General features: G+C 40.4%; 1 protein-coding gene across 1 annotated transcript; it reads right to left on the reverse strand.

Moving 5' to 3' along the window:
• Positions 1-222: 222 nt before the first annotated feature.
• TYW5 (tRNA-yW synthesizing protein 5) lies at positions 223-24,620 on the reverse strand. The gene is made up of 8 exons (XM_037912721.2): positions 24,477-24,620; positions 21,536-21,690; positions 16,049-16,118; positions 15,010-15,054; positions 14,084-14,221; positions 12,926-13,013; positions 11,023-11,139; positions 223-8,405 (listed from the first exon to the last, which is right to left on the reverse strand). Exons 1-8 carry the CDS (start codon positions 24,552-24,554, stop codon positions 8,149-8,151), a joined length of 948 nt encoding a protein of 315 aa, XP_037768649.1. The 5' UTR covers positions 24,555-24,620; the 3' UTR covers positions 223-8,148.
• Between the last annotated feature and the right edge of the window lie 21 nt (positions 24,621-24,641).

Raw genomic sequence — 24,641 nt, forward strand, 5'->3', positions numbered from 1 at the left:
TCACTAGTGAAAGTTATTTTTCCCCAAGCTTGGGGCGGGGGGGGGGGGGGGAGAGAGAGTTAATTCCATCCAAATTGTGTTCCAAAATGCAACACGCTTCATTAGCAAAGATTTAGGGATTCAGATAGACTTTACAACCTAAATACACTTACTTTATGCCAGAAATGTAGGACAGTGACATTGATTTAAACAACGACAAGTGACATTTTATTTTGATTGAACTGAAGTCTGACTACTAAACCCTAATTAAAGTTTTATTTTTTTATTGGGGGGGGGGAGGAGAAGTGGGAGTAGAGGAAGAGTTACGTGTGGAAGTATAATTTACATGACTAATATATAACTTCAAGCAGTAATTTAGTGCCAATTGAATGGCACTTAGTCACCACACTTTCTGATTAACATTTCTAATGAGAGCTTTGTAGTGGTTTTAATTTAATCATTCAACACAGTAGGGGCTCACAAATGTGAAAGTATATTAGGAAGTTGTTAAGCATTCTGTTAATAAGATCAGTTGAAATCACTTTATGGAAATGTTAACCCATTCCACAAAGGTAACGGACCAGAGTAACAAAGGAGTTCAGCATCCAACAGCTCCCATGGGCCCGACTCTGGAAAGGAACCCTATCCAGGAACACACTTAAGCATGTGCTTAAGTGCCTTCCTGAATTGGGACCATTGAGAACAGTGGCTGTGAGATGAGCACTTTGACCACTTCAGTTAATAGCCTAAATGAGAGCACAGCTCTCTTGCAACTCTGCACTAAATATGTAGGTGCTGTGGCTGTCTTTTTCAAAGTGCTCATGCTGTTTTCTCCTTTGTGGTACTAAGTTTATATTCCATAATAATATAAATGATGTAGTAACAAGCATTTCATTACTGCAGTTCCCACTACCATCCCTCCACTAGTCATGATATTTGAATTTTAAAAACATCTAAATTACTAATACCCTTTAATCTAGAAGAAACCCTTTTAATTGACTATATTCAAGATGAAAGTCTTGTCGTGGATAGTTGACGCCATGCTTTGTGGTGGAGTATGCCTTTTTCTCTCTCAAAAAAACTCAGCTCCCTGTTTGTTTCCACCCACGCACCAAGTGTTCTCTAGGAAACATGCTCTTAGTCCAGCAATGGCTTATCTGTCAGCAGCACAGCAATTTGGTTCTCAGGCGCATTTCTGATGTACAAACTGGCTCTGGACTGGTTTAATGGAAAGCTCTCCTAGCTGTTCAAATAACACTTTCCATGTAAACAGGCAGGTCTGTGGTCTTGTTTTCTCAGGCTCTCTCCCATCCTTCTGAAGTCGCCTTGACTTCGGTCACTCTCTCAAAAGATATCTCGCAGAACAGTAACACTCCTTTCCACTTCTACGCTACATTTCAGACAAAGACCTCAAAGCACTTTGCAAACATCAAGCCTCTTTAAGGTATTATCTCTATTAAGAAATGCCTTCACAACACAGTTGCCAGCTTTCATGTGGTAAATAAGCACCCTGACTTTCACAATAAGCCAAAAATCAAGCTAATCCCATTTCAAAACAAGGCTAAAACAAACTAATCCCTAAGAACCCAACACTATGTGACTAGATCCCCCCGGCATGCCGTCTGGGACTGTGGTGGGCCTGCTGTGAACCCTTGACTCTCTCCCCGCCCTTGCCCCGCTTGCCGGGAGCTGATCAAAAATAAAAAGGTACAAGCCTAACAAGCTAAAAACTAACCAACAAGCAACTCAAGCCAAAAACAAGCCCAATTTCTGTGTTTTTTTTTCATGGGTTTGGCATGTCTGCTTCACAATTGTCTGAAAACAGTCATGTGATGAGTCAGCACCTTTGTTTCTGATCTGTCAAAGGGGTGGTCTACAGTTTTTGTACAGATGTAACTATATAGATTTAGAAACTGCAGCCTCTAATGTGGATGCAGTTATATCATATTCTACTTTCAAGGTCTCCATTTCAAATATAAGCGAACATTTCTCTCTTCAGAGTTTAAAAAAAGGGTTTTGTTTTCCTCTCACAGATTTTGAGGGGAGCTCTTCTATTTGCTGTTGTCTTGTTCCTTTTAGCACTGGAATACCAGACTTTTCCAAATTGCTGTCACCAAAGCAAGTGTTACTGCAAAGTTTACCAAAATTTGGTCTAGGGACTAATGCAGCAGGCACCCCAAAACTGGGGAAAGGCAAATTGGGGTCCTTTAAATCCCCATATGATTTGCCTGTCGGGCAGTGGGTTTTAACCTTTTTGCATTTTCAGAGCCCTAAAAAATTTCAAATGCAGGTGCAGACCCCTTTGGAAATCTTAGATGGAGTTTGCAGACCCCAGGGGACTGTGGACCTCAAGTCGAAAACTACTGCTCTAGGGGGATTTTCAAAGGAGAGGCTACCACATGAAGTTGTCCATTCCAGCAAAACTTCCCTTCGCCAGCCATTATTGCTGGAAATATGTTGAGTTTCTGTAATGAAAGCTTTCAGCTTGGCCTCTGAAACACAAAAATCCTTTCACAGCAAAAATTGTCAGTTACGATACAAATACGCATTATTGCAGGTAATACCTGTAATTTTTGTCTGAGCATAGTACCATATGGACCAGCAGAGTGCTTTGCATGAACAAGCTGTTCTTTTGTCTTAGTGTTTCCAACCTGCTCTAAAATGTTAAATAGGAATGTGTTAACAACACAAACACCAGAAAAAGAAATAGTCTGCTCAGTCCTTGTTGCTCTGTCCCTCTCTGTGAGGGAGTAAAAAGTGTCAAGCCTTGCAGCCAGAGACCAGGATCTATCCCCCACACCATTATCAGTCTCAAAAATAAGTTGGATGAAGCTTACATGTATTTGCACAGCAAACAATTTTTGGAAATTGTAGGATTTCATTTATTCTTCCCATTATGATTAGCAGAATTTGCACTTATTGATGTTGGCCTGTGGGTTGAGCCCTGGTATACAAGCTACATTGCAGGAAATACACTGCCACTGGGTGCTGTGCATCTGTAACATATTTAGCCTATGCAGTGCATTTACTAGATGTCCAGAGACCTAAACTGGAAAAAACACATTCACACTCAGGGATTTGGGAAGTGACGTCTGTGTACAAAGAGTAAACGATAAACCTGCCAAGTAATTATTTTTGAAGTGGTGAAATAAGGGACATTGGTACCGTTAACAGAGTTTAGTATAAGGGCCACTCTGGGTAAAATCAAGCTTGCCTTACTTATGCTAGTATCCCCACAACAGGACTGCTTGTATAAGTGAAGCAAAAAGAGTTTCATCCTAAGCACTGAGAAGGGCTCCGCCTATTTGTCTACTTCTGATATTAAATGTTTTCATGACTTGTTTGGGTAACACCAAGGGTCAAACTCCAGTCCTATCAACAGCCATTGAAAACAATTTATACCAGAAAGATAGGCAGGGGAGATGAATATATAAGTGTCTGTTGGACATTCCATTACATGAGGTTTTTATTTCATTTTTTAAAGTGTCACATTGATCAGCCAGCTATATGCTTTATGATGGGTAGTTTAGATAGCCCATGCTAATAGTCTGACATTTATATTTTGACATGCATGTTTTTCATTTGATTTTTCTTTTCCATGGCAACTGTGCTAAGAAAAATATATAATGTATAACACCTACAATCAAGAGTTGCCCTTTGTAATCCTACCAAGGGTAAATATTGTTTTAAATTCTTTCCAGATGTTGGTTTGCAATCAAATCAGTTACATTTAAAATGTCAATCACCAACATTGTTGCAGTGTAACAAAACATAAGGGGGTGGCCAAGTTTTGACTGGTGTTTTGGGGGGTTGCCTACATTCAACTATCTCAACTTCACCTTCTATTATGACAGTATCATCCATCTTTATGGCTGTGTTATATGCTATTTGAAGTATTCTTTGTGTAGTTATGTTAGAAAAATTAAAATGTTGGCAAATACCCAATCACAGACCTTTCTGGTTTATTGTGGCATAATTCCATTTTGCTTTGGGTCCCAGAAGGCCAAAATCCCACACAACACTAACGTGTCCACTTCCCAGCGTATTATTTTAGTAACTGTGATGTTAAGTTGATATATTCAGGAATCATCTTAGCTTGAAGTTATTCCTTGAACATGTTGCACCTAATCCACCACTGCACTACTCCAGTTTTACACCAACATGAGATGATGAAACAAACTCAATTTACTTCTAGATAGTAGCTTCAGGATTTTCACAACTAGTCGTGTCATCATCAAATAGAAGAAAACAAAACAAAACAGATGACAAGAAATGCTCTCAGATGTTAGGCCTAAGAAAAGGAATGATCACTGCTTCATAAAAAGGAGGATTTAAGATACCAATGCAAAATGGGACCATGCAAGCAGTGGTAAACTGTTAGCTTTTCCACTGACCTGCCTGGAATTGTGGGTAATCTCAGACCACAACACGATTGGCACCCTCATTGGCAATGTCTGTAGAGAGGCCGTAGACTACAGAGCCCACAGAAGGGGAATGACTCATCCCTAGAGAGCTCCACCAGAACGCTGGCGGGGGAGGGGGAGCAGGAGTTAGTGTTGCCAGAAGCAAGGGGACGTCATCAGTTTCTATTTTTAAATATAAAAACGTAATGGTGCCACTTTAAGAAAGGTTTGTGGACAGCATGTTTAAATGAATCCTTTTGTGTAAGACAAATAGCTGCATTTACTACAGCCTTTGGTTCACATATTAAAATATTCTGTGCCCTGACCCAAACTTCATGCTATACTAAACAAGAGAATTATTTCAAACACCGCACTGGGCCATCTCAGCCCTTGATTGCAATGAAGTTACATATAGAATTAATTTGGCCCAATTTTGGGGGCTTACAATTTTTATTTATAATAAAAGCCACCGAAGAAAAATATTTCAAAACTGCACCCTGAATAATTGTGGCCTAGAAGCCACTACTGCGTGCCTTTACAGTAACTAATACTATAGAAAATCTTAACACCCCCACCAGCGGGGACAGCATCAGGAGAAAGGGTGTTTCAAATCCACAGGGCCCTTCCTTCTCTTCTATTGCCCAGCCCCAAAGGGCTGTCCCCCATAAGACTATTGTCCTACCCACAAGCTGTGACACTCACAGATCAGTAACATGTTGACCGCTACTTCTTTCCTTATGAATTATTATTTGCATTACTGCAGCACCTAGAGGCCCCAGCCATGGCTTTCCAGCTCAAGTGACCGAAGGAGGACACTAATCACTATGTCAAGTTCGATCTTCCTCCTCGGGTATAGCTGGCCAGCAGAAGTCAGAATGACCTACTGAGCTGGGCAGGGAGGAAGAAGGAACAGTGCAGCCCCCTGCACCTCTGTGGGCTGGCATTCTGGAAAGCTGCTAATGGTTGGCTGAGAGCAAGTTAAGCCTGAATTATCAGGCAGAAAACAGGTGGAGCTTGGCCCCTAGCCTGACACTGCTTTCTCTTTCTCCCCACATCCCAAAGAGGCCTCAAGGATGCTCTGTACACCCTTTCCAGGGATCCTTTGCTCCAATCTGCGAGAGTCCTTGAGCCCTTTCCCAGTCCAGTGCCTGGATGCACAGATCCTACCTTAATTTCTCCCTCCCACTCTCACATAGATCTGTGCAGTCCTTTTAACTATAGAAGTGGAAATTTAGAGGAATCAAGTGTTTCAGTGTTCTCAGGTTGCAATTCTGCCCTCCATATGCATAACGTATGCATATCAAGATCGCCCGGCTGGTTACATTCATGCCTATTCATTAGGATGGCATTGTGCCCATACACATGGTGGGAAGTTATTTTCTCTAAGTTACAGCTGCCAACAAAAATGGGTTTAGATGAATAATCTGCACAGAGTTGCAAGGCCCAGCTTCTGCAGGAAGCCCCTGTTCTGTGCCTTAGTGGCACATCCCTATTTAGTCCTGCTAACAGCTTTTGACAAGTCACAATTCTCAACCCTGTTGGAAGCATCAGACTGATCTAAATGGCAGATAAATGCCAAAACCTCAGCTACAGTTCTCTTACGCTGTAAGTAGTAAAATAGAGATATTTAAATGGACAATGGCAGCATGTCATATTTGTCAGATGTCACCTTATCATTCAGCTTCCAAAACAAGAGCAACATTATAGCTCCATCCACCTGGAAGCAACAGGCTTGTATCTCAGGAATGGAGTCCACTTGCCAGATGCTACTTCTATTCATATAGTCACACAATACATCTCAACTCCTGGAGGGTTCTTGAAGTGCTCCCAATGGATTCCATATTTATGACAATATTACCAGGGCCTTCCTTCCAGCAAATCCCATAGCTGTAGAATAAAAACCTCACCCTGATTTATCAAGTACTGTACAACTGGCTGCTGTTAGCAGTAATGCAGTTTGGTGCAATAGCAACAGCTGTGGAGATAGGGCTCCTGATATAATAAAACTATGCAAGTTGGCAGGTTCTTTTCTTCGAGCTACAGCATGAATCTAAACTTTAAAAAACTCTGGCATAAACTTTGCCTGTAGTTTTTTGCTGTCCTGTGGGTGTCTGTGATGTGGGTGTCTTGGGGAAGTTGGGTGGATACTCTGTGTCTGCTCCCATGCTGTTGCTCATAGGAGTTATAGAAGCATTAAGAGGAAGATCTTTCAGAACAAGGGCAGTAACCATGCCAAGAGCAATCAGCTCACTTGGACCTTCCCAGGGGCGATGGTGTCTTTACCTAGCTTTTACCATCTGAGCTGGGATTAAGGGAGATGCATTTAGTAGTCCCTGTATGCCTCCTCTGAACCCAGCCCAGAGATCCAAGTGAGCTAATATTGAAATACTTCACTGTAAAAGACTCAAGGTTAAGTTCTGAGCCTTATCTTGTGAGAGAGCATATTTTTAAATGAAGACAACCAGAGATGTTTGTTTGACTCTGTTCAAGCATCAGAATATCTGCATGAGTTTCTCCGGCCATTATTTCTGCCTTCTGTTTACAGAGTGTTGGTGTAGGAAACAGTGCTCCTCTTGAAGTATCCAGAAATCATGAGGCTCCAGTCCGCAAGTATTTTATACATTGATTATGAGACCAGTGGTTCCTCAACATGCAAAAGGAATTGCTGATTATAGGCATCTGATCACTTCCTTCTTTCTCTCACTCCACACCCCACATAAAGGAAATTGAACTTAACCTCCACCCTGACTTTTTAGGGGACCTGAATTGTATAGGTTTGACAGAGACAGCACTTGTGAACATTCAGTACTCAGGTCTAATACAGCTCTCAGCTGAGCTGCATCATGGCACGGAGCCTCAGATTTCACATCCATTTTAGGTTCTAACAAATCCCACTTCTTGGGCTTGTGTTGATTCAATCTGTCTGCAAATAATTCCAGATCAGGGAAATTAAAAGAAAAAAAATCGACAGGTGCCACTTTAGCTTATACCTTACTCAAACTAAAAACAAATGAATGTAAGTAAAATACATACCCACACAGCCCAGATAAGCCAGCAAGGGCATTCTCTCTCCTTTCCGTTCTTTTCTCTGCTGAGGAGAACAACAGGAACACACCTGCTGTCCCTGACTAGGTCCTGCTAAGAGCACAGCTGCTTCTCATCACCCCATAATTAGAGGAAAGGGAGGTAGCTAGTCAAGTTAACCCTGGCTGGTTGCTTGCCTTTTCCTAAAGCTGTGCGAGTCCCACAGATCAGCAGTCTCCACCACTCTAGAGAATAACCCATTTGGGCTGGAACTTTCTTTTCAATAGCCACCCTGAAGAAGATACCAGGATCTAAAACAGAACTTAAATTGCCAATGCCCTAGGTCTTATTCAGGAATATTTATTTTCTGAAATAGTTATTTGAAAGTAAACTACCCCCAGGAAACAAGATGATTGTTCTAAATAACACAAACTTGGGCGCATATGCATACATATATATATATATAGGGGTCAATTTAAAATTAATTTTATATATATATTTTATATATATAAAATTAATTTTAAATTGACCCCTTATTGTTGTACAGCTGAATCAAACAGACTATACTTCATATGGATTAGTAGAAATGGGATCTATTAAAACATCATCATCTTTGGGCTATGAAATAAGTATTCGTCCACAAACAATGTTTTTATTGATCTTCTCAAAGCGTCTTCAGGTACAGTATCCATATCTGTACTGCTCTCTACTTTCAGAGGAGCTTGGTTGACTTGTTGACTGTTTATTCATAGTTAGTGCTATAGGCTTTTTCCTGGATGCGTAAAACCATTCTTCGGGCATAAAAATCCCTATATTCCTCAGGCAGTTCCTCCAGTGTTTTCAAAGCCCTGTCCAAAACCTGTACAGCTCTGGAAGCTGCTGTAGGATCTTTGTTTCCATAGGTGTCTGTCTTATCATAGCACTCAGAAGGAAGATGCTTCCAAAAGACATTCACTCCCACTCCAAATTCTTCAGAAATTACATTATGGAACCATAAAGCTGTAGGAAGAAAAAAGTCTAAAAAGATAAACTGCCATTTAAAACTTGATTTCATTTACAACAAAGATGTTTGAACCATCTCAAACTGAATGTAACTGGCATAAGAAATAAATACTGACATTCACTTATGTATAGGTACTTCTGACTCACTACATCATATGCTACAGCATATCAAATAGTGAGTTCCTGATCCTGAAGATATTTATAAGCATGCTTAACTTTATGCATGAGTATTCCCACTGAAAAGGTAAGCAAGTGGGTAAGTGTTTGCTGGATCAGGGTCAACCGACTTAATTCTTTGTCCCTCATTCATGTCATTTATCCCATTACCTTGAATGGGAATACTTGTATGAGTAAAGAGTGCAGGATTAAGCCCTAAATCTTTAAGAGCCCCATTCCTGCAAACACTTATGTACATGAGTAACTTCACTCATTGCAGCAGCCGTGTTAATCTGTATCCGCAAAAAGAAAAGGAGTACTTGTGGCACCTTAGAGACTAACAATGGCCGTACTGGGTCAGATCAATTGTCCTTCTGTCTTCCAACACCAGCCAATGCCCAGTGCTTCAGAGGGAATGAACAGAACAGGGCAATTATCAAATGATCCATCCCCCACCATCCACTCCCAATTTCTGGCAGTCGGAGGTTTAGGGACATCCACAGTACTGTATGGGATTGTGTTCCTGGCCATCTTGGCTAATAGCCACTGATGGACCTATCCCACATGAATTTATCAATTCTTTTGTGAACGCACTTATACTTTTGGCCTTTACAACATCCCGTGGCAACAAGTTCCAAGTGTTGTGGGGAAAAGTACTTCCTTTTTTGTTTTAAACGTGTTGCTTATTACTTTCATCGAGTGACCTTTGGTTCTTGTGTTATGTGAAGTGGTAAATAACACTTCCCTGTTCACCTTCTCCACACCACTTATGATTTTATAGACCACTATCATATCCCCCTTCGTCCCCTAACCACAATTATATTGTGATACTCAGTTTTCCCACCAAGAATGTGAACCAGTGAAAAGGATCTAGATATTTATGTGTGCTGAGGATCATAGCTGATAATAAAAAAATTAATACCAAGGTAATAGGTCGTTTTTGTCTTCATTATGATGTTATCCTGTCCAATTTAATATTCCAGGATTAGTCACAAACACTGTTACTATTAGCCTGCTTATTCTGAATAGGAAGATGTAAAAGACAAATTTAAAATATTTTACAGCAAATTTTATCACGGTTTGATAATCATCCTGAAGATTCTGAAAGAACACAAAGGTTCCTACAGTGTTTACAAGATCATAAAAGATAGCTCCCCTTACACTGTGAATTTTTGTTAGTTATCTCACGGCTGCTTCAACTAATATTTGATACCACAAGTATGACTTAACGTCTGTAGATTAGAATTGAGAAAGCTGACTTGAAAACTCAAAATAAACCCTTAAACCCTTAAATAAACTCTTAAACCCTACCCCACAAAATTATATGGATAAGATCACTTTAAATTCTATTCATGGAGAATTCTTCTCCCACCCTCCACTTGAAGATTATTAGCAGTCAAAACTTTTGTTCAGATAAGGCTTTGCAACTGTTTCAATGATGTCTTTCTAGAAACAATACTGGAATGCTATAGTCTATTTAACACATCTGACAGCCAGGGAATTATAAAATAAGATCCACTTTTTTCATAAAGTGGTTAAAATTCATGGTTCCACAAATAATATTAACTCTCCCCTGTCCCCATATCCCTGACCTAGGTACTGCTTAGAACTGCACAACAATTACAATTAAAACACACAAACACACACAGATTGTAGGCCCAAGCCCCAACCCTGTAGACACTTACACATATGCTTAACTTTAAGCAGGTGAGGAGTTCCAGTAACTTCAACAGGACTACTCAGGTGAGCAAAGGTAAGCATGTGCATCAATGCTTCCAGGATTAGGGTTTAAAATGATCACTTGTAATTAACAGATTACTCTTTGTTCATTGCCTAGAGACTTGAATTGCCCTTTACATTGCTTCCCTCTTAAATACTTCAGCAAGTGTCAGGCTCTGCTCCTGCAAATTGCTGATGAGGTCGATTAGAAGATGCGTAGGCCAGCAGAAATAATTCAGCTGCCTGCTCCTGATCTCTGGTGCTGTCTCACCTTGCACAGCAAGCAGTTTTATATTTGCTACTGTTGCAGAAAGTTAGAAGCATCTTAGAACAGAAACTATTCTGACTTTATTTTCAAAACTGACAATTTGTAATAAAAAAAATGTAAGGACTTAACAGTTCCATCCCTAATGCACATTATGTCATTTGCCTCTTACTTCTGCAGTGAGAAAACGTTAGAGCTACAGAAGAAGAAAGTGCCCATTCCCTGTCCTAATTCTGTCATCACTTCTGAATCTAAAGAAACCAGGTCAGGGAAGGGACAAATTGATTTTAATAGAATAAGGCTATTAAAATATATGCACATTGAGTCAAAAGAGAGTATAATTTTGGTCATATGCAAAGTGTCACACATTAGAATTGCACGGAGAGTTACAAATATATAATTCACACATGGAAATGAGGATTCACAAAATAAAACTATTAAAAATAATGTGGGCCGGAGCGATTTGTCACTTACCTGGAATGAACAACACATCGCCTGCTTCAAGAGAACATTCATAACGCCTGGCTTTCATAAAAAGGGGATATTTCTCCAGGTCTGGGTTATCCACATTTAAGACCTTTGATTTAGTGCCTAAAGAAGTTTCAACAAAATAATGAACATTCACAAATTCTTTTAACACTGGCCAATGTAAGTTAACACAACACTCTAGGGTATAACAATTATTGGGCCAAATTCAATCCTGGTGGAACTTCATTGACTTCAACTGAGTTCCACCAGGGTTGAATGTGGCATTCTGTAGCCACATTTCAAGTATAACTACAATACTACTTTCAGAGTAACAGCCGTGTTAGTCTGTATTCGCAAAAAGAAAAGGAGGACTTGTGGCACCTTAGAGACTAACCAATTTATTTGAGCATGAGCTTTCATGAGCTACAGCTCACTTCATCGGATGCATACTGTGGAAATCGCAGAAGACATTATATACACAGACACCATGAAACAATACCTCCTCCCACCCCACTCTCCTGCTGGTAATAGCTTATCTAAAGTGATCATCAAGTTGGGCCATTTCCAGCACAAATCCAGGTTTTCTCACCCTCCGCCCTCCCACAAACAAACTCACTCTCTTGCTGGTAATAGCCCATCCAAAGTGACCACTGTCTTCACAATGCGTATGATAATCAAGGTGGGCCATTTCCTGCAGAAATCCAGGTTCTCTCACCCCCTCACCCCCCTCCAAAAACCACACACACAAACTCACTCTCCTGCTGGTAATAGCCTATCCAAAGTGACCACTCTCCTTACAACCTGCATGAAAATCAAAGTGGGCCATTTCCAGCACAAATCCAGGTTTTCTCACTCCCCCACCCCCATACTCACACAAACTCCACTCTCCTTACAACCTGCATGAAAATCAAAGTGGGCCATTTCCAGCACAAATCCAGGTTTTCTCACTCCCCCACCCCCATACTCACACAAACTCCAGGAGAGTGAGTTTGTGTGAGTATGGGGGTGGGGGAGTGAGAAAACCTGGATTTGTGCTGGAAATGGCCCACTTTGATTTTCATGCAGGTTGTAAGGAGAGTGGTCACTTTGGATAGGCTATTACCAGCAGGAGAGTGAGTTTGTGTGTGTGGTTTTTGGAGGGGGGTGAGGGGGTGAGAGAACCTGGATTTCTGCAGGAAATGGCCCACCTTGATTATCATACGCATTGTGAAGACAGTGGTCACTTTGGATGGGCTATTACCAGCAAGAGAGTGAGTTTGTTTGTGGGAGGGCGGAGGGTGAGAAAACCTGGATTTGTGCTGGAAATGGCCCAACTTGATGATCACTTTAGATAAGCTATTACCAGCAGGAGAGTGGGGTGGGAGGAGGTATTGTTTCATGGTGTCTGTGTATATAATGTCTTCTGCGATTTCCACAGTATGCATCCGAAGAAGTGAGCTGTAGCTCACGAAAGCTCATGCTCAAATAAATTGGTTAGTCTCTAAGGTGCCACAAGTCCTCCTTTTCTTTTTACAATACTACTGATACCAGAGAGAATTTTCACTGACCATAATAGCCACCGAAGCCAAGTTTCACTGAAACAGTAGAAGAACTCTATTAGAACCTAGTTACAGCCCTCTATTCCTATGCAGTTAAGAACCAGAATGCTTTATTAATCCACAGAACAATTAGAGCATGGGCACCAGGAGTGCAAGTTCCCCTGCATTACCCCAGCAATGTTCCTCAACACTAACTTCGAGTGATTACTGTTAGAAATGAGATACTAGGTTAGTCAATGTCACCTCTCTGCTGAGATTTCTAACAGAGTTGCCAATTACGGCAGAGGTTTTTATATATAATGGGACACTTGCCTACTGGAAACTGAACTGAGAACACCAAACTCAATTAAATGTGTATGACAAGAACATACCTGCTAAATACAAATATGGTGCGTCTCGAGGATTGTACAGTATAACTCTTTTTTTTCCTGTTATCTGGATTAAGAAGTTATCCATTATCTGAAAATATAAGAGTATGCTACAAGCATAAATAGCAGACAGATGTTATACAAGAAGAATGGGCAAATATATATTCCATATAATCATTCTGTTATATAAAATATGTCTGAAAACAAAGACAATATTAAAAGCTTTGTGTGTGTGTGTGTGTGTGTTTAAAAAAGAAAGAAAGAAATTGCTACTCCATATCAAATTACCCTGAAAATCTGAATCATATGACATATATTTTCACTCTTAATCTTACATTTTTGGCACTTCTTAATTATAAATGGAAAAAATGCCTCTCCATGTTTCTTTTTAATAACTCTTTCACTTGTCTTTTTTTTCCCTCCTTTCTTTAAACTAGGACTTACAAGATTTATTGTTAAAAATTCAAAGCAATTATCTGCCTTGACTATCTAGCAAAGCAAAACATAAGGCAGAATATATTTAGAACTGCTTTTACCATCTTTCAAACAGCCTTCTTACTTCATTTTGTTGACCTGCCACTAATGAACAGCAATGGGTTTTGCACTAGCTCAACTACACAACATAATATTCCTGTATCTAAACCTGTCTGGTATCACATTGTGGGCTCTTACTAGACAAATATATGTGGTATCAACTACAGCAGAAGAGCATGAAAACCCACCACATAGATTAGCAAGGAAAGGGTCTTGCAGAGTAGCAAAATAAGCTAATTCTGCAAGGCACTGCATAGCTTCACCCTCCACTGAAGCCAGCAATGTTGAGAGGTTGTTTTTTGTTTGTTTTTTAATTCTTGGCTGCTATTTAAAACAATGAGTAAAAACCCAAAAACCCAGTCTTGCAATTTTTACTCATATGAGGCAAGGGTTTCAGGACTGGGAAATAAACTGAGAACCAAAATGTGCTTAGAATAGCAGCTATATTTAAAATATACAAATACCTAAAGTCAGTTATTATTTACCTAGTACCCAAAAGTATGCAAGGCACCTCTCTACCCACCAGCAGGTCCCTACCCCCTGTAAGGCTTGTAACCTAGTGCCCCAATCCTGTAATGAGAGCCACACAACATTTCGTCAACAAAGGCAAAAAGATTGTTTGCCTACATCATAGTGTGTCCAGAGTTGTAGTCCTGCTGAGCTGATGCGGAAGACACTGGAGAAGAACTGTTCCTTTTCAAAATATTCTGGGATCTGAATATCTTCTGCTAATGAAGGAAACTGCTTTCTGATATCTGCAATATCCTGAATCAAAAGGGATATAGTTCAATGTTCCCGATAAAATCATATATTTGAAGTGAAAGCAGGTGATTAGCTCACGACTGTGTTAAATCATACAGGCTAGATCAGTGGTTCTCAAACATTTGTACTGGTGACCCCTTTCACATAGCTAGCCTCTGAGTGCGACCCCTCCCTTATAAATTAAAACACTTTATTATATATTTAACACCATTATAAATGCTGGAGGCAAAGCGGGGTTTGGGGTAGAGGCTGACAGCTCGTGACCCCCCATGTAATAACCTTGCGACCCCCTGAGGGGTCCCAACCCCTAGTTTGAGAGCCCCTGGGCTAGATCCTCAGTTGTAGCAAAGGAGCACTTGGCACTGCTGGGGTTTGGACACAAGGGAGCCTTTTGCACACAATCTTCAGCCATCTGGGTGCTGGTCCTGTCTCCAGTATAAGTTAGGACAGCCTGAGGGGACGCTACTTCAGCCAGGGATCATCAGGACACCCCAGTTACACTACCGTTCTCCTGATCAATCTCTTTATACCAACAGCTGAGGGATGGGAGGTGAGGCATAGGAATCATAATGGCAGCTGTATGGCATCCAGAAAGCCTCTTATGGAGGCTTGGTCCTTCGGTGACCAGCTAAGCTTGGATTTAAGTGCCTAACTTTAAGCACTCATGTTTAAAATTTCTGGCCTAAATTAATTTACAAGACAAAAAGGTTGTTTGTGTAAAGGAAATACGGCCCTTAAAGATTTTAAACTGCTGCTCTGAAACACATGCCCCGCAGTCCCAAGTTACTCACCTTTCGTGGATCTTCACCCAGTGATCGCAAGTAGTATTTCTCATCCTTAACACAAACACAAATGAGACTGATCATTAGAAAGCAAGAACAAAGAATTAGAACATATAGAGCTTTAACCATCTCATTAGATTAATGAAGAGCCTCATTAAAATTTGGTACAACTAAATTCCATTTACAAATTCAGCTATTCTGCTCTCCTGCCCTTTCTTCTATTGCTCCCTGCTGGCTACCTGAAGAAATGGAAGAAAGTGAAAATATGCTAATTAAATGAAACAGGCATATTCAAGGGGGCAGGGAAAGATCTAAGGGTATAAAACACATGTTGCTCCATATGGAGACTTAGATCACAAATTGTCAGCCACTTCAACAGTGCTTTGAGTCTATCCAGTAATAGAGCATATGTAGAAATTAAACCCTTCAGAACACTGACACAGGAAATCACAACAATGTATTTCAGAACATACTGCATGTTACAAATAAATGATGGAAGGAATATTTGAAAAATCATTTGGAGCAGCCCAGCTCCTATTCCCATGTAAACATTCTATAACTAGATTTATTTGGGGGAGGGTGAATTCCTATTAACACACAAACAATTCAATATTTTTGGACATAATTATGTTAAGGTATCTACTTATTAATTACTTGATCAATGAGTATGTTGTAACATTTCTGTATTTTATATTTGTGCCTCTGATAGTTGCTATAGCTTACCTAAACACTTGAGTATTTACTTCTTTTAAAATATCTAACATATATAGTTGCTATTTTAAACATAATGTGTTTTCTTAGTCCCTTATCTTGAAACCTTTACTCATATAAAGTAGTCTTTGGCCACGCAAGCAAGCCTACTGTAGTCAGTTATACAGAAGACATGAGGAATGATTAACTCTTGAGCTCCAAGCCAGCAAACCATGCTTAACTCTAAGGTTAAGTGCTATGCTAAAAAAAAAAAAAAAAAAATTTTTTTTAAACCAAATCTCAATATATTACCAAATAATAACTTATGAAAGAAGATGTGACACTTTAAGGAAATTACCTCAGATATAAAGTACTCGTTATGTTTGACTTCAGCTGCTCTCCGTACAAACACATCAAAAGGCAATGTTCTGAAATATAAATATAAAAATTCATAATGCTAATCAATGTAACAATGAATTATTTAACTACTGGACACACAATACTTAGTACCAGATAAAATTCATGTCTCTGGCCTATAACAATGTAGCAGGACAGATGATTTAATTTGTTTTAAAAAATCATCATACAGACTAACAATTGTTTGCAACAGGATGTCAAATAACTGCCAAGATAAAAATCATATGTAAAAATCTTTCATTATTATCCAGATTGTTCCTACACTAGATCCAAATATTTTTGGCTGTAAGTCAGCTTGTAAAAAGATAATTATTTGGGATCAGATTTTCAAGAGTGTTCACTATCCAAAAATGTTGTGCTCAAACTCTTGTGCTCAATGGGAGCAGCTGGGTGCCAAGCTCTTTTGAAAATATGGCATTTAATTTAAATGCCTAAACTAAGCTCCGTTGCAAATATTATCCCAGTTATAGGTGATGAGCATTTTTGAAAATCTAGGTCATAGTTTGTGCTGACTTTTTTGAATAAATGGGTCTGTGTTTTATATATGCTGCCTCAGGTGAAACCTACGTTTACCATTGTCCCAACCTTCCTGTATTTTAAATTAATTCTCCTAAAGTTGTTTCATTCAGTGATTCTATGGGGAAAAGAAAGAACTTTAGCTTTTCAGCTGAGAGGACAGCTTCAGATTAGTTCCTATTCAAAAGAAATCATTAGAGCCCAAATCCTCAAAGGTATTTAAAAGCCTAACTTCCACTGAAATAACAGGAGTTAGATGCTTAAGTACCTTTGAAGGTCTGGGCCTACATGCCAAGCCCAGCCCCACTGAAGTCAGTGGGAGCAGAATCAAGCCCTAGATGACTGTCAATTTCACAGGGTGAGGAGGTCCTCCTAAAATTCTTTAACAACTTTAGCAGATACTGCAATAAATTATGCTTTCTACAGACACATATTTGGTAAGTTTGCTCCTGGTACAGAGTCAATACAAGCATAAAACAGTAAAGGTCTCTTAGATCTGGTCTTCAATAGACCTTTGCCTGAACAGATATTGTAGCATTTGGCCTGCTTGATACCGGAGCAAAACAATTGCATGTAGTACTGTGACAGGTTCGGTCACCTGATGTGCTGAAATTACCTCTGAGCCCATTTTCCCTGCCAGCTTGGGACTCCAGAACCCTGCCTTATTGAGCCAGACTCACTAGCCTGCTGCAACACAGACTCAGGGTCTGGGCCACGCCTCAAAAGCTGAAAACTTTAACTAAAAACAGCTCAGCAGGTTACCTCTTCAGCACCCAGACCCAGTTCCCAATGGGATCCAAACCCCAAATAAATCCATTTTACTCTGTATAAAGCTTATACAGGGTAAACTCATAAATTGTCCACCCTCTATAACACTGATAGAGAGATATGCACAGCTGTTTGCTCCCCAAGGTATTTATAACTTACTCTAGGTTCATTAATAAACAAAAGTGGTCTTATTAAGTATAAAAAGTAGGGTTTAAGTGGTTTCAAGTAATAACAGACAGTACAAAGTCAGTCACCAAGCAAAATAAAGCAAAAACATGCAAGTCTAAGCCTAATACATTAAGAAACTGATTACAGGTAATATCTCACCCTCAGAGATGTTCCAATAAGTTTCTTTCACAGACTATACTCCTTCCTAGTCTGGGCCCAATCCTTTCCCCTGGTACAGTCCTTGTCAGTTCCAGCCAACATCTTAGGTGGCAAGCAGAGGCTCTCTCATGACTGGAAGCCCCTTTTGTCCTGCTCCATCCCCTTTTATAGCTTTGGCACAAGGCGGGAATCTTTTGTCTCTCTGGGTCCCCACCCCTCCTTCTAAATGGAAAAGTACCAGATTTAAGATGGATTTCATTATCAGGTGACATGGTCACATGTCACTGTAAGACCCCAAGTCTCCATTCCCCATGGGCTGGCCCACATATACACAGGAAGGCTTTCAAGTAACTAAGGCCATTTACAACTAATTGTTTCTGGAGCACCCTTAATGGTCTCTACTTAATATGTTTACATCAGTGATACAAGTTTATATCTTATTCTCCTAACTCCAGATATAGAAATAATATGACAACAAATACGATGAACACACTTAGTAGATTACTAGCTTTCTAATGACACCATACATGGGGTATTTAGAGTAAAGCATATTCCAGTTATATCATAAGCATATTTGTATACAGCCTATGGAGTGCAACATCACAAGTACCAAATGGATTATTTTATGGTGGTTACTAATGCTTATAGCATCTATCAGCACCAGCTAGTTTGATTTCCACCCCAGCACAATTTAAATTTTGATTTTTTTAAACAGCAAGAGGGTAGGGGTAAAAAAAAAAACAAAAACAAATAAACGTACATACAAAAATAGTAACTAGAACCTAATACAAACATATTATTTACCATAAGATTCAAATTAGACAATGAAAAATATGATGCACGCTTCTCAGGAGTCAGTCTAACTATTGTTAAATATCCTGAATTTCTCATTCATCAGGAAAGATTTTTTTTTCCCAAGCTGTGAAGATCACTCAAATCACCTAGCTGGTACTGGCTAATATCCATGCTGCATATAGCAATTTATTTCATGCTTCACAGAACATAACAACAATTAAATGCCCAATGTTAGGAAGAAAGTTTCCCCATAGGCAAAGTTATCCATTACAGGGGGTTTACATCTTCCTCTGAAATATCCGGTAGTAGTCATTGTCAAATATAGGACTACATGGACCATTTCCCTGACAATACACAATTTCTATGTTAGGTTTCAGAGTAACAGCTGTGTTAGTCTGTATTTGCAAAAAGAAAAGGAGTACTTGTGGCACCTTAGAGACTAACCAATTTATTTGAGCATAAGCTTTTGTGAGCTACAGCTCACTGCATCGGATGCATACTGTGGAAAATACAGAAGATGTTTTTATAAGCTTGATCCAGCAGCTTCTGGAGTCAATGGAAAGAATCCTATGGACACTAACGGAAGTGGATCAGACCCCAGAGCCTGAACAACTACATCTCCCACTGAAAGCAATATGAGTTGCTTGTGCTCAGCATACGTCTGGATCAGATCCTTAGCTGGCCATAATGATGTCTAAGTCTTTGTACTAGAGAGTTTTTATTCTTGTAGTAATTTTATTTATTTTCCCCACAGATATAAATACATAGCCTGATTCAGAGAGGTTCTGAGTTCCCCAAGTCCTCTAGAAGTGGTGAAAGTCACAAATACTTAGCAACTCTCAAGACCAGGTATTTAGAGAGCATCACCATACTGCCATATACAAAAATGCAAATTTAGCCCCTAATCTGCAAATCCTAACACACCTGAGCAAATTTATGCATGTGAAATATCACCACTGAATTAAATAGAACTACTTACACGCATAACATTAGTAAAGTGCATTAGGGCCTGCAGAATCAGACCCTTAGAAGGAAAATGCAAGGATACATAATTGCATATCCCTTTTATATGCCTTTTTGTGTTTCATTTTTTCCCCAGACAGTGAGATAAACACTAAACAATATATATGAGGCAAAGACGTATGACAGAATTTTATTTGCAGTCCAAAAAATAGTTTCAAAAAGTTCAGTGGTTCAACCAGCTGTGAATAAAGAGTGTACTGAATGTGACACCAGGGTTCACTCATTATAGACTGTAGAACATTTGATTCCAGCACGTATGTCTGTTTTCTTCAACTTTATTAAAATAATAAATGATTGAACACATCTTGTTCACACTTGGGGAAAGCAAATGACAGTTGAAATGAAGACTTTACCATTGCAGAACAACAACAAAATAGCTAAGATGCATTAGACTCTGAAGAATGTTTTGGCAAACTACAGGACATGGACAAATCTAATGAGGAACTTCTTAGGACATTAGACATTCTGTGTGACATGTCTTCAGACTGAAGGGCTGATGAAATGTGTGACAGTCTGTATTTTGAGGACACTAGAAACTGCACATGCCCTAAACTTTGAAGTTGATTGTTTTTTAATTGCTGACATCCCTCCAGCGTAATTCTGTTGAATCACAGAATATTAGGGTTAGAAGAGACCTCAGGAGGTCATCTAGTCCAATCCCCTGCTCAAAGCAGGACCAACACCAACTAAACCAACTAGCATTGAACTAGCACAGGGGTTCTCAAACTGGGGGTCGGAACCCTAAAGGGGTCACGAGGTTATTACATGGGGGGGTTGCGAGCTGTCAGACTCCACCCCAAACCCTGCTTTGACTCCAGCATTTATAATGGTGTTAAATATATAAAAAAAGTGTTTTTAATTAATAAAGGGGAGGTCTCACTCAAAGGCTTGCTATGTGAAAGGAGTCACCAGTACAAAAGTTTCAGAACCACTGAACTAGCATATCTGTAACATACCAGCATTCAAAGCAGTTCAGCTGAGCAGCACTAGCTTCAAACAATATAATCATCAAGTATCAGAGAATCAGAATGACATGGCTAGTTTCAAAGTTCTTGTTGCAGCAGACTGCAAGTCACAAACTGAGAGTTTCTCTCAAACTCCCCTCTTTGGATTCCCCCACTAACTTCTTCATCTTCACTACTTCAAAAACAGACCACTTATCTTCACTTTTGTGCCCTTCACAGTCTATCCATGTGCTACTTATCAACTCTTATACAGTATCGAGACATTGACTCCTACATTCATTCTGCAAATGACCAGTCTTCATCGCCCATTTTAAAATTTTTCCGAACAAACATCTTTGAAGTTCTTCCCATGCTGCCCCTTATGCATGGGAGGCGCTCCCTACAAGTATCTGCAGAACCACCTCATTGTCTTCGCCCAAATACTCTTTTAAAACTCCTCTCTGCTGTTAGGAGTGGGGTGTACTGACAGGAGTATGTGGGAAAATCTGATTTTCCACAGCCTATACTGTACCTCACCTGTGAATACAGGCTCAAGTTTTCAAAGCTTGGTCATTCTGACATCCTTCATGAACAGTAAAGGCATGTTAAAAAATTGCTATCTGGGACTGGGCCAAAAAAAGAAAAAGAAAAAGAAAAGAAAAGAAAAGAAAAGAGAATAATGACACACCCATGAATTCCAAAGCCATAGCTGTAGGACAAAACTGTGATGAAATATTTCTTCTAGTACTGAAATATCTTTACCTCTTTAAATTTTAAAAAATACCTTTCAGACAATGGCACCTGAATTCAAAAGCATCTCTCTAGAAAGAGAAGCTCTATAACATATCTAGTTAATACAGTAAATAGCAATATACACAGTAATTACCATTAATAAGTTTACAAAAAGCAAGAGAGCACCAACTTGCTGAACGGTAACACCAACAGAGCCAGGCAACATAGAAGAGTATACTTTGTATACTTCAAAGCAATGTAGAATGTTTCTAAAAGTTACCAATATGTCCCTTTAAAATAGAGGAAGCCTTGGAATAAAGTACCTATATACAAAGTTCTTACTGAGGAAGTCCATCTGTGGCACTGTGGAAACATGAATCTTTACTTCTTTAGATCCTGCTGTTCGGCTGAGGTAATCCACTGTCCATGTGGTTGTGCAAGTGCCCAAGTCTATTCCTTTCAGCACTGCTGGCTTTCTCTGAGAAGTAAACAACAGCAGGTTTATGGCATGGCATGGCATGTTGTCACTGAATTGGTGATAGAATCCAACAAAAAAATTCAGGACTAATTTGTCAAGTACAGTACGAGAACAAATCAATTGAATAGGTACACCTATTGCACATTAGCCAGAAGGCTCCATGAGTTTGTGCACTGAGTGTGAAAACAAAATCCAGGAAATCATTGGCCTTATTCTCAGTTATTATACTCCTTTGCTTGTGGCAGGAATGGAGTGTGAGAAAAGGTTCTTTAACCAGCATTGGCATTCACCATATTCTGGAGCCATGGAAGGATTTGGCAAGGCCCTGATATAACTTCAGCTCTTCTTCAAAAGGCTTAGTAGAGCACAGCTGTAGGGAAGTGCACTTAGGCTATGCCCCCAGTCCACATCCTTGACCCAGATATTGGGACAAGGGGCAATATTACACCAGTTCGAACACTGACCACGGATGCCCTCTATGCAAGGAGATGTTTCCACTCATGCTAAGTCCTCTTTGTGCTGGCAGAGCACAAACGACAAGCTAATGTCCATTAAAAACAATGGAAAGACTTGTTTATTTCAGTTGGTTTTGGATCAGGACCTTAGAGAGCAAGGGGTCAGTGACAATTACAAGAACACTTCACACTCACACAACATTGTATATTTTCAAAGCACTGCCCAAACTTTAACTAATCTTTAACTAATCCTATGAGATAGAAGTTATCATCACCACCTTTTACTGTCAGGGAAACTGAACAAGGGAGAGATTAGGAGTTTGGGACACAGAGGATGTCAGGGACAGAATAAAATTAGAAAGCAGCAATTTCTTGCTCCCAGCCCAATGCTCACTCCATTGAGCCTCTCTGCAAAGACACAAAAGACCAGACCGATGGAATTACAGTAAAGTCCTAAGGAACCAAACCACCAGATTAGTACAAACTGTCCCAAACTGTTTCCTCTCATTTGCTGAATCTGTTTATAAATAGTGGGTTTGGGGAAGTTTGTTTACTTTACATATGCAGTCTTTACAAACTCAGTTCTGTAATACCTTTTTAGATCAAGCAAAGTGGAGCTGGCTCATAGCCCTCATGAGTTTCTGGTTTTAATGTAACATGCTTGATGGATGAACACATGAGGTTAATTATCCCCTTTTATTTTCAAGCCAAACTCCAAGGGAGTAACAGACAGGCTTGCATCAGTAGCTATAACAACAAACAAACACGAACTATACCCCAATTTTAACTAATTAGAATCCCACTTGTTTCAGTAGGAGTTGACACACAGGCATTCAGGACTGAGCTCATCACTGCATCACATTCCAGCTGGCAGAAAAGTGAGCAGTATACTTTCAGGATGACAACCATTATATAAGCAAACTGGAATTGTTATGAGGATAGGTTAAAAGAAGACATTACTCCATATCATACTCCAGCTTGGTCCTGATCTTGCACTGAGCTCTATGTGCACAAAGCCCTGTGCCCCCACTGACCATCCAAAGAAGACAACAGAGCTTTGTGCAGAATCTGTATGCATGGAGCTCATTGTGGGATCAGTGCTTTAGCCTCTTTAGCCTAGTGAGGGAGACTCCCCAGTCTTCTTGTGCCAGGCCAGGTGATGGACTGTTGTTCCAGTTCCATGCCAGCAACTTCATATAATGGGATCTGTCCCTCACCAGTATTTTTCACTTATCCCACTACCAGGAAAACATTTCATATGAACAACAGGTACATCACTGTTAAATAATATCAACAAAAATACTTAGTATGTCCCTTTTTTCTAATTATGCTGCAGCTTCTCCTTCTTTCCCCATCTATTCTCACCACAACATCTCTGTTTAGAAACACAAGCCATTTTTTTGTCAAATGGATACCATTCAGTAAGTGAATCTGTAAAATATCAGAACCCTTTTTAGAAACGGACATACCACACAAGCAACACACTTCACAGTCTCTGATGCATCTTCATTATTTTGTTTAATTATAAAAATAGGTATTACATAAAAGTGACATTCTGGTTTATATTCTTTTTAAAGACTCATTTAGAAAGGCAACTTGTACACTCTTACTTTCAGTTGTTAAAACTTCAGTTATTTTTAGATTTTTGCCCTATTTGTTGTTTTCTTTCTCTCTCTGGGGTCAAACTGTGTTAAAACAGTAAACCCAGAAACAACAGGTGTCAAAGTTTGGGCTTCAATATTCTTCAAGTTCCAAAAATCTTGGATCAAAAAACTATGTATTTTGTCAAAAGAGACAGACAGCTGCTGTAAAGGGGACAAGAAGAGGCTCTAAAGTCAAGGAGGAAGGGTAAAGGGGTCCAACGTCAACCTTTGATTTCCACAGACCAGCTAAATCTCTCACGCTCATTTTGGCCTCAGTGAAGAGAACTGGTCTCTCTCGCTCTCGGGAGGGCGTCGGGGGCAGCACAGGGTCGGTTTTACAGGGTGTTTCAAGTGGATAAACTGCTGGGGCTGCCGAGAACAGCAGCGGGGACTGCGAAGGGCCGGCAGCGGCCGGGGTCTGAGGGGAGAGGCAAGGCACTGAACAGTGTGACATACCGGGACAGGAGAGGCGAGCTGCCGGGAGGGAGGAGGTGCAGCCCCCGCCCCCAGATCTGAGGGGACCCCAGCACCGGGGCAGCCCCGCAATCTCCAGCGCGGAGCGGGAAGTCAGGCCGCTGCGAGGGAGCTGCCGCAGGCCGGGTGCAGCGCCCGCCCCGAGCAGCGGGCCTCCGGCACGCAGGGGCGCGGGCCAGGCAGGGTCCCGCCCCGAGCACACCCCGGGCCTCACCAGCGGGTAAATGTCCTGCCGAAAGCGCTCCATGCTGATCCCGCTGAGCTGGGCCACGGGACCCGTCGGCTGCGCCATGGCGGCTGCCCACCCCGGCCGGCTGCGCCTCAGTCACACGCTCCCCCGGGAAACAAGGGCTCGCCCGCCCCGCTGCTCCGGCCGCCA

Source organism: Chelonia mydas, chromosome 11 (genome assembly GCF_015237465.2).
Source record: "Chelonia mydas isolate rCheMyd1 chromosome 11, rCheMyd1.pri.v2, whole genome shotgun sequence".
Lineage (NCBI taxonomy): Eukaryota > Metazoa > Chordata > Testudines > Cheloniidae > Chelonia > Chelonia mydas.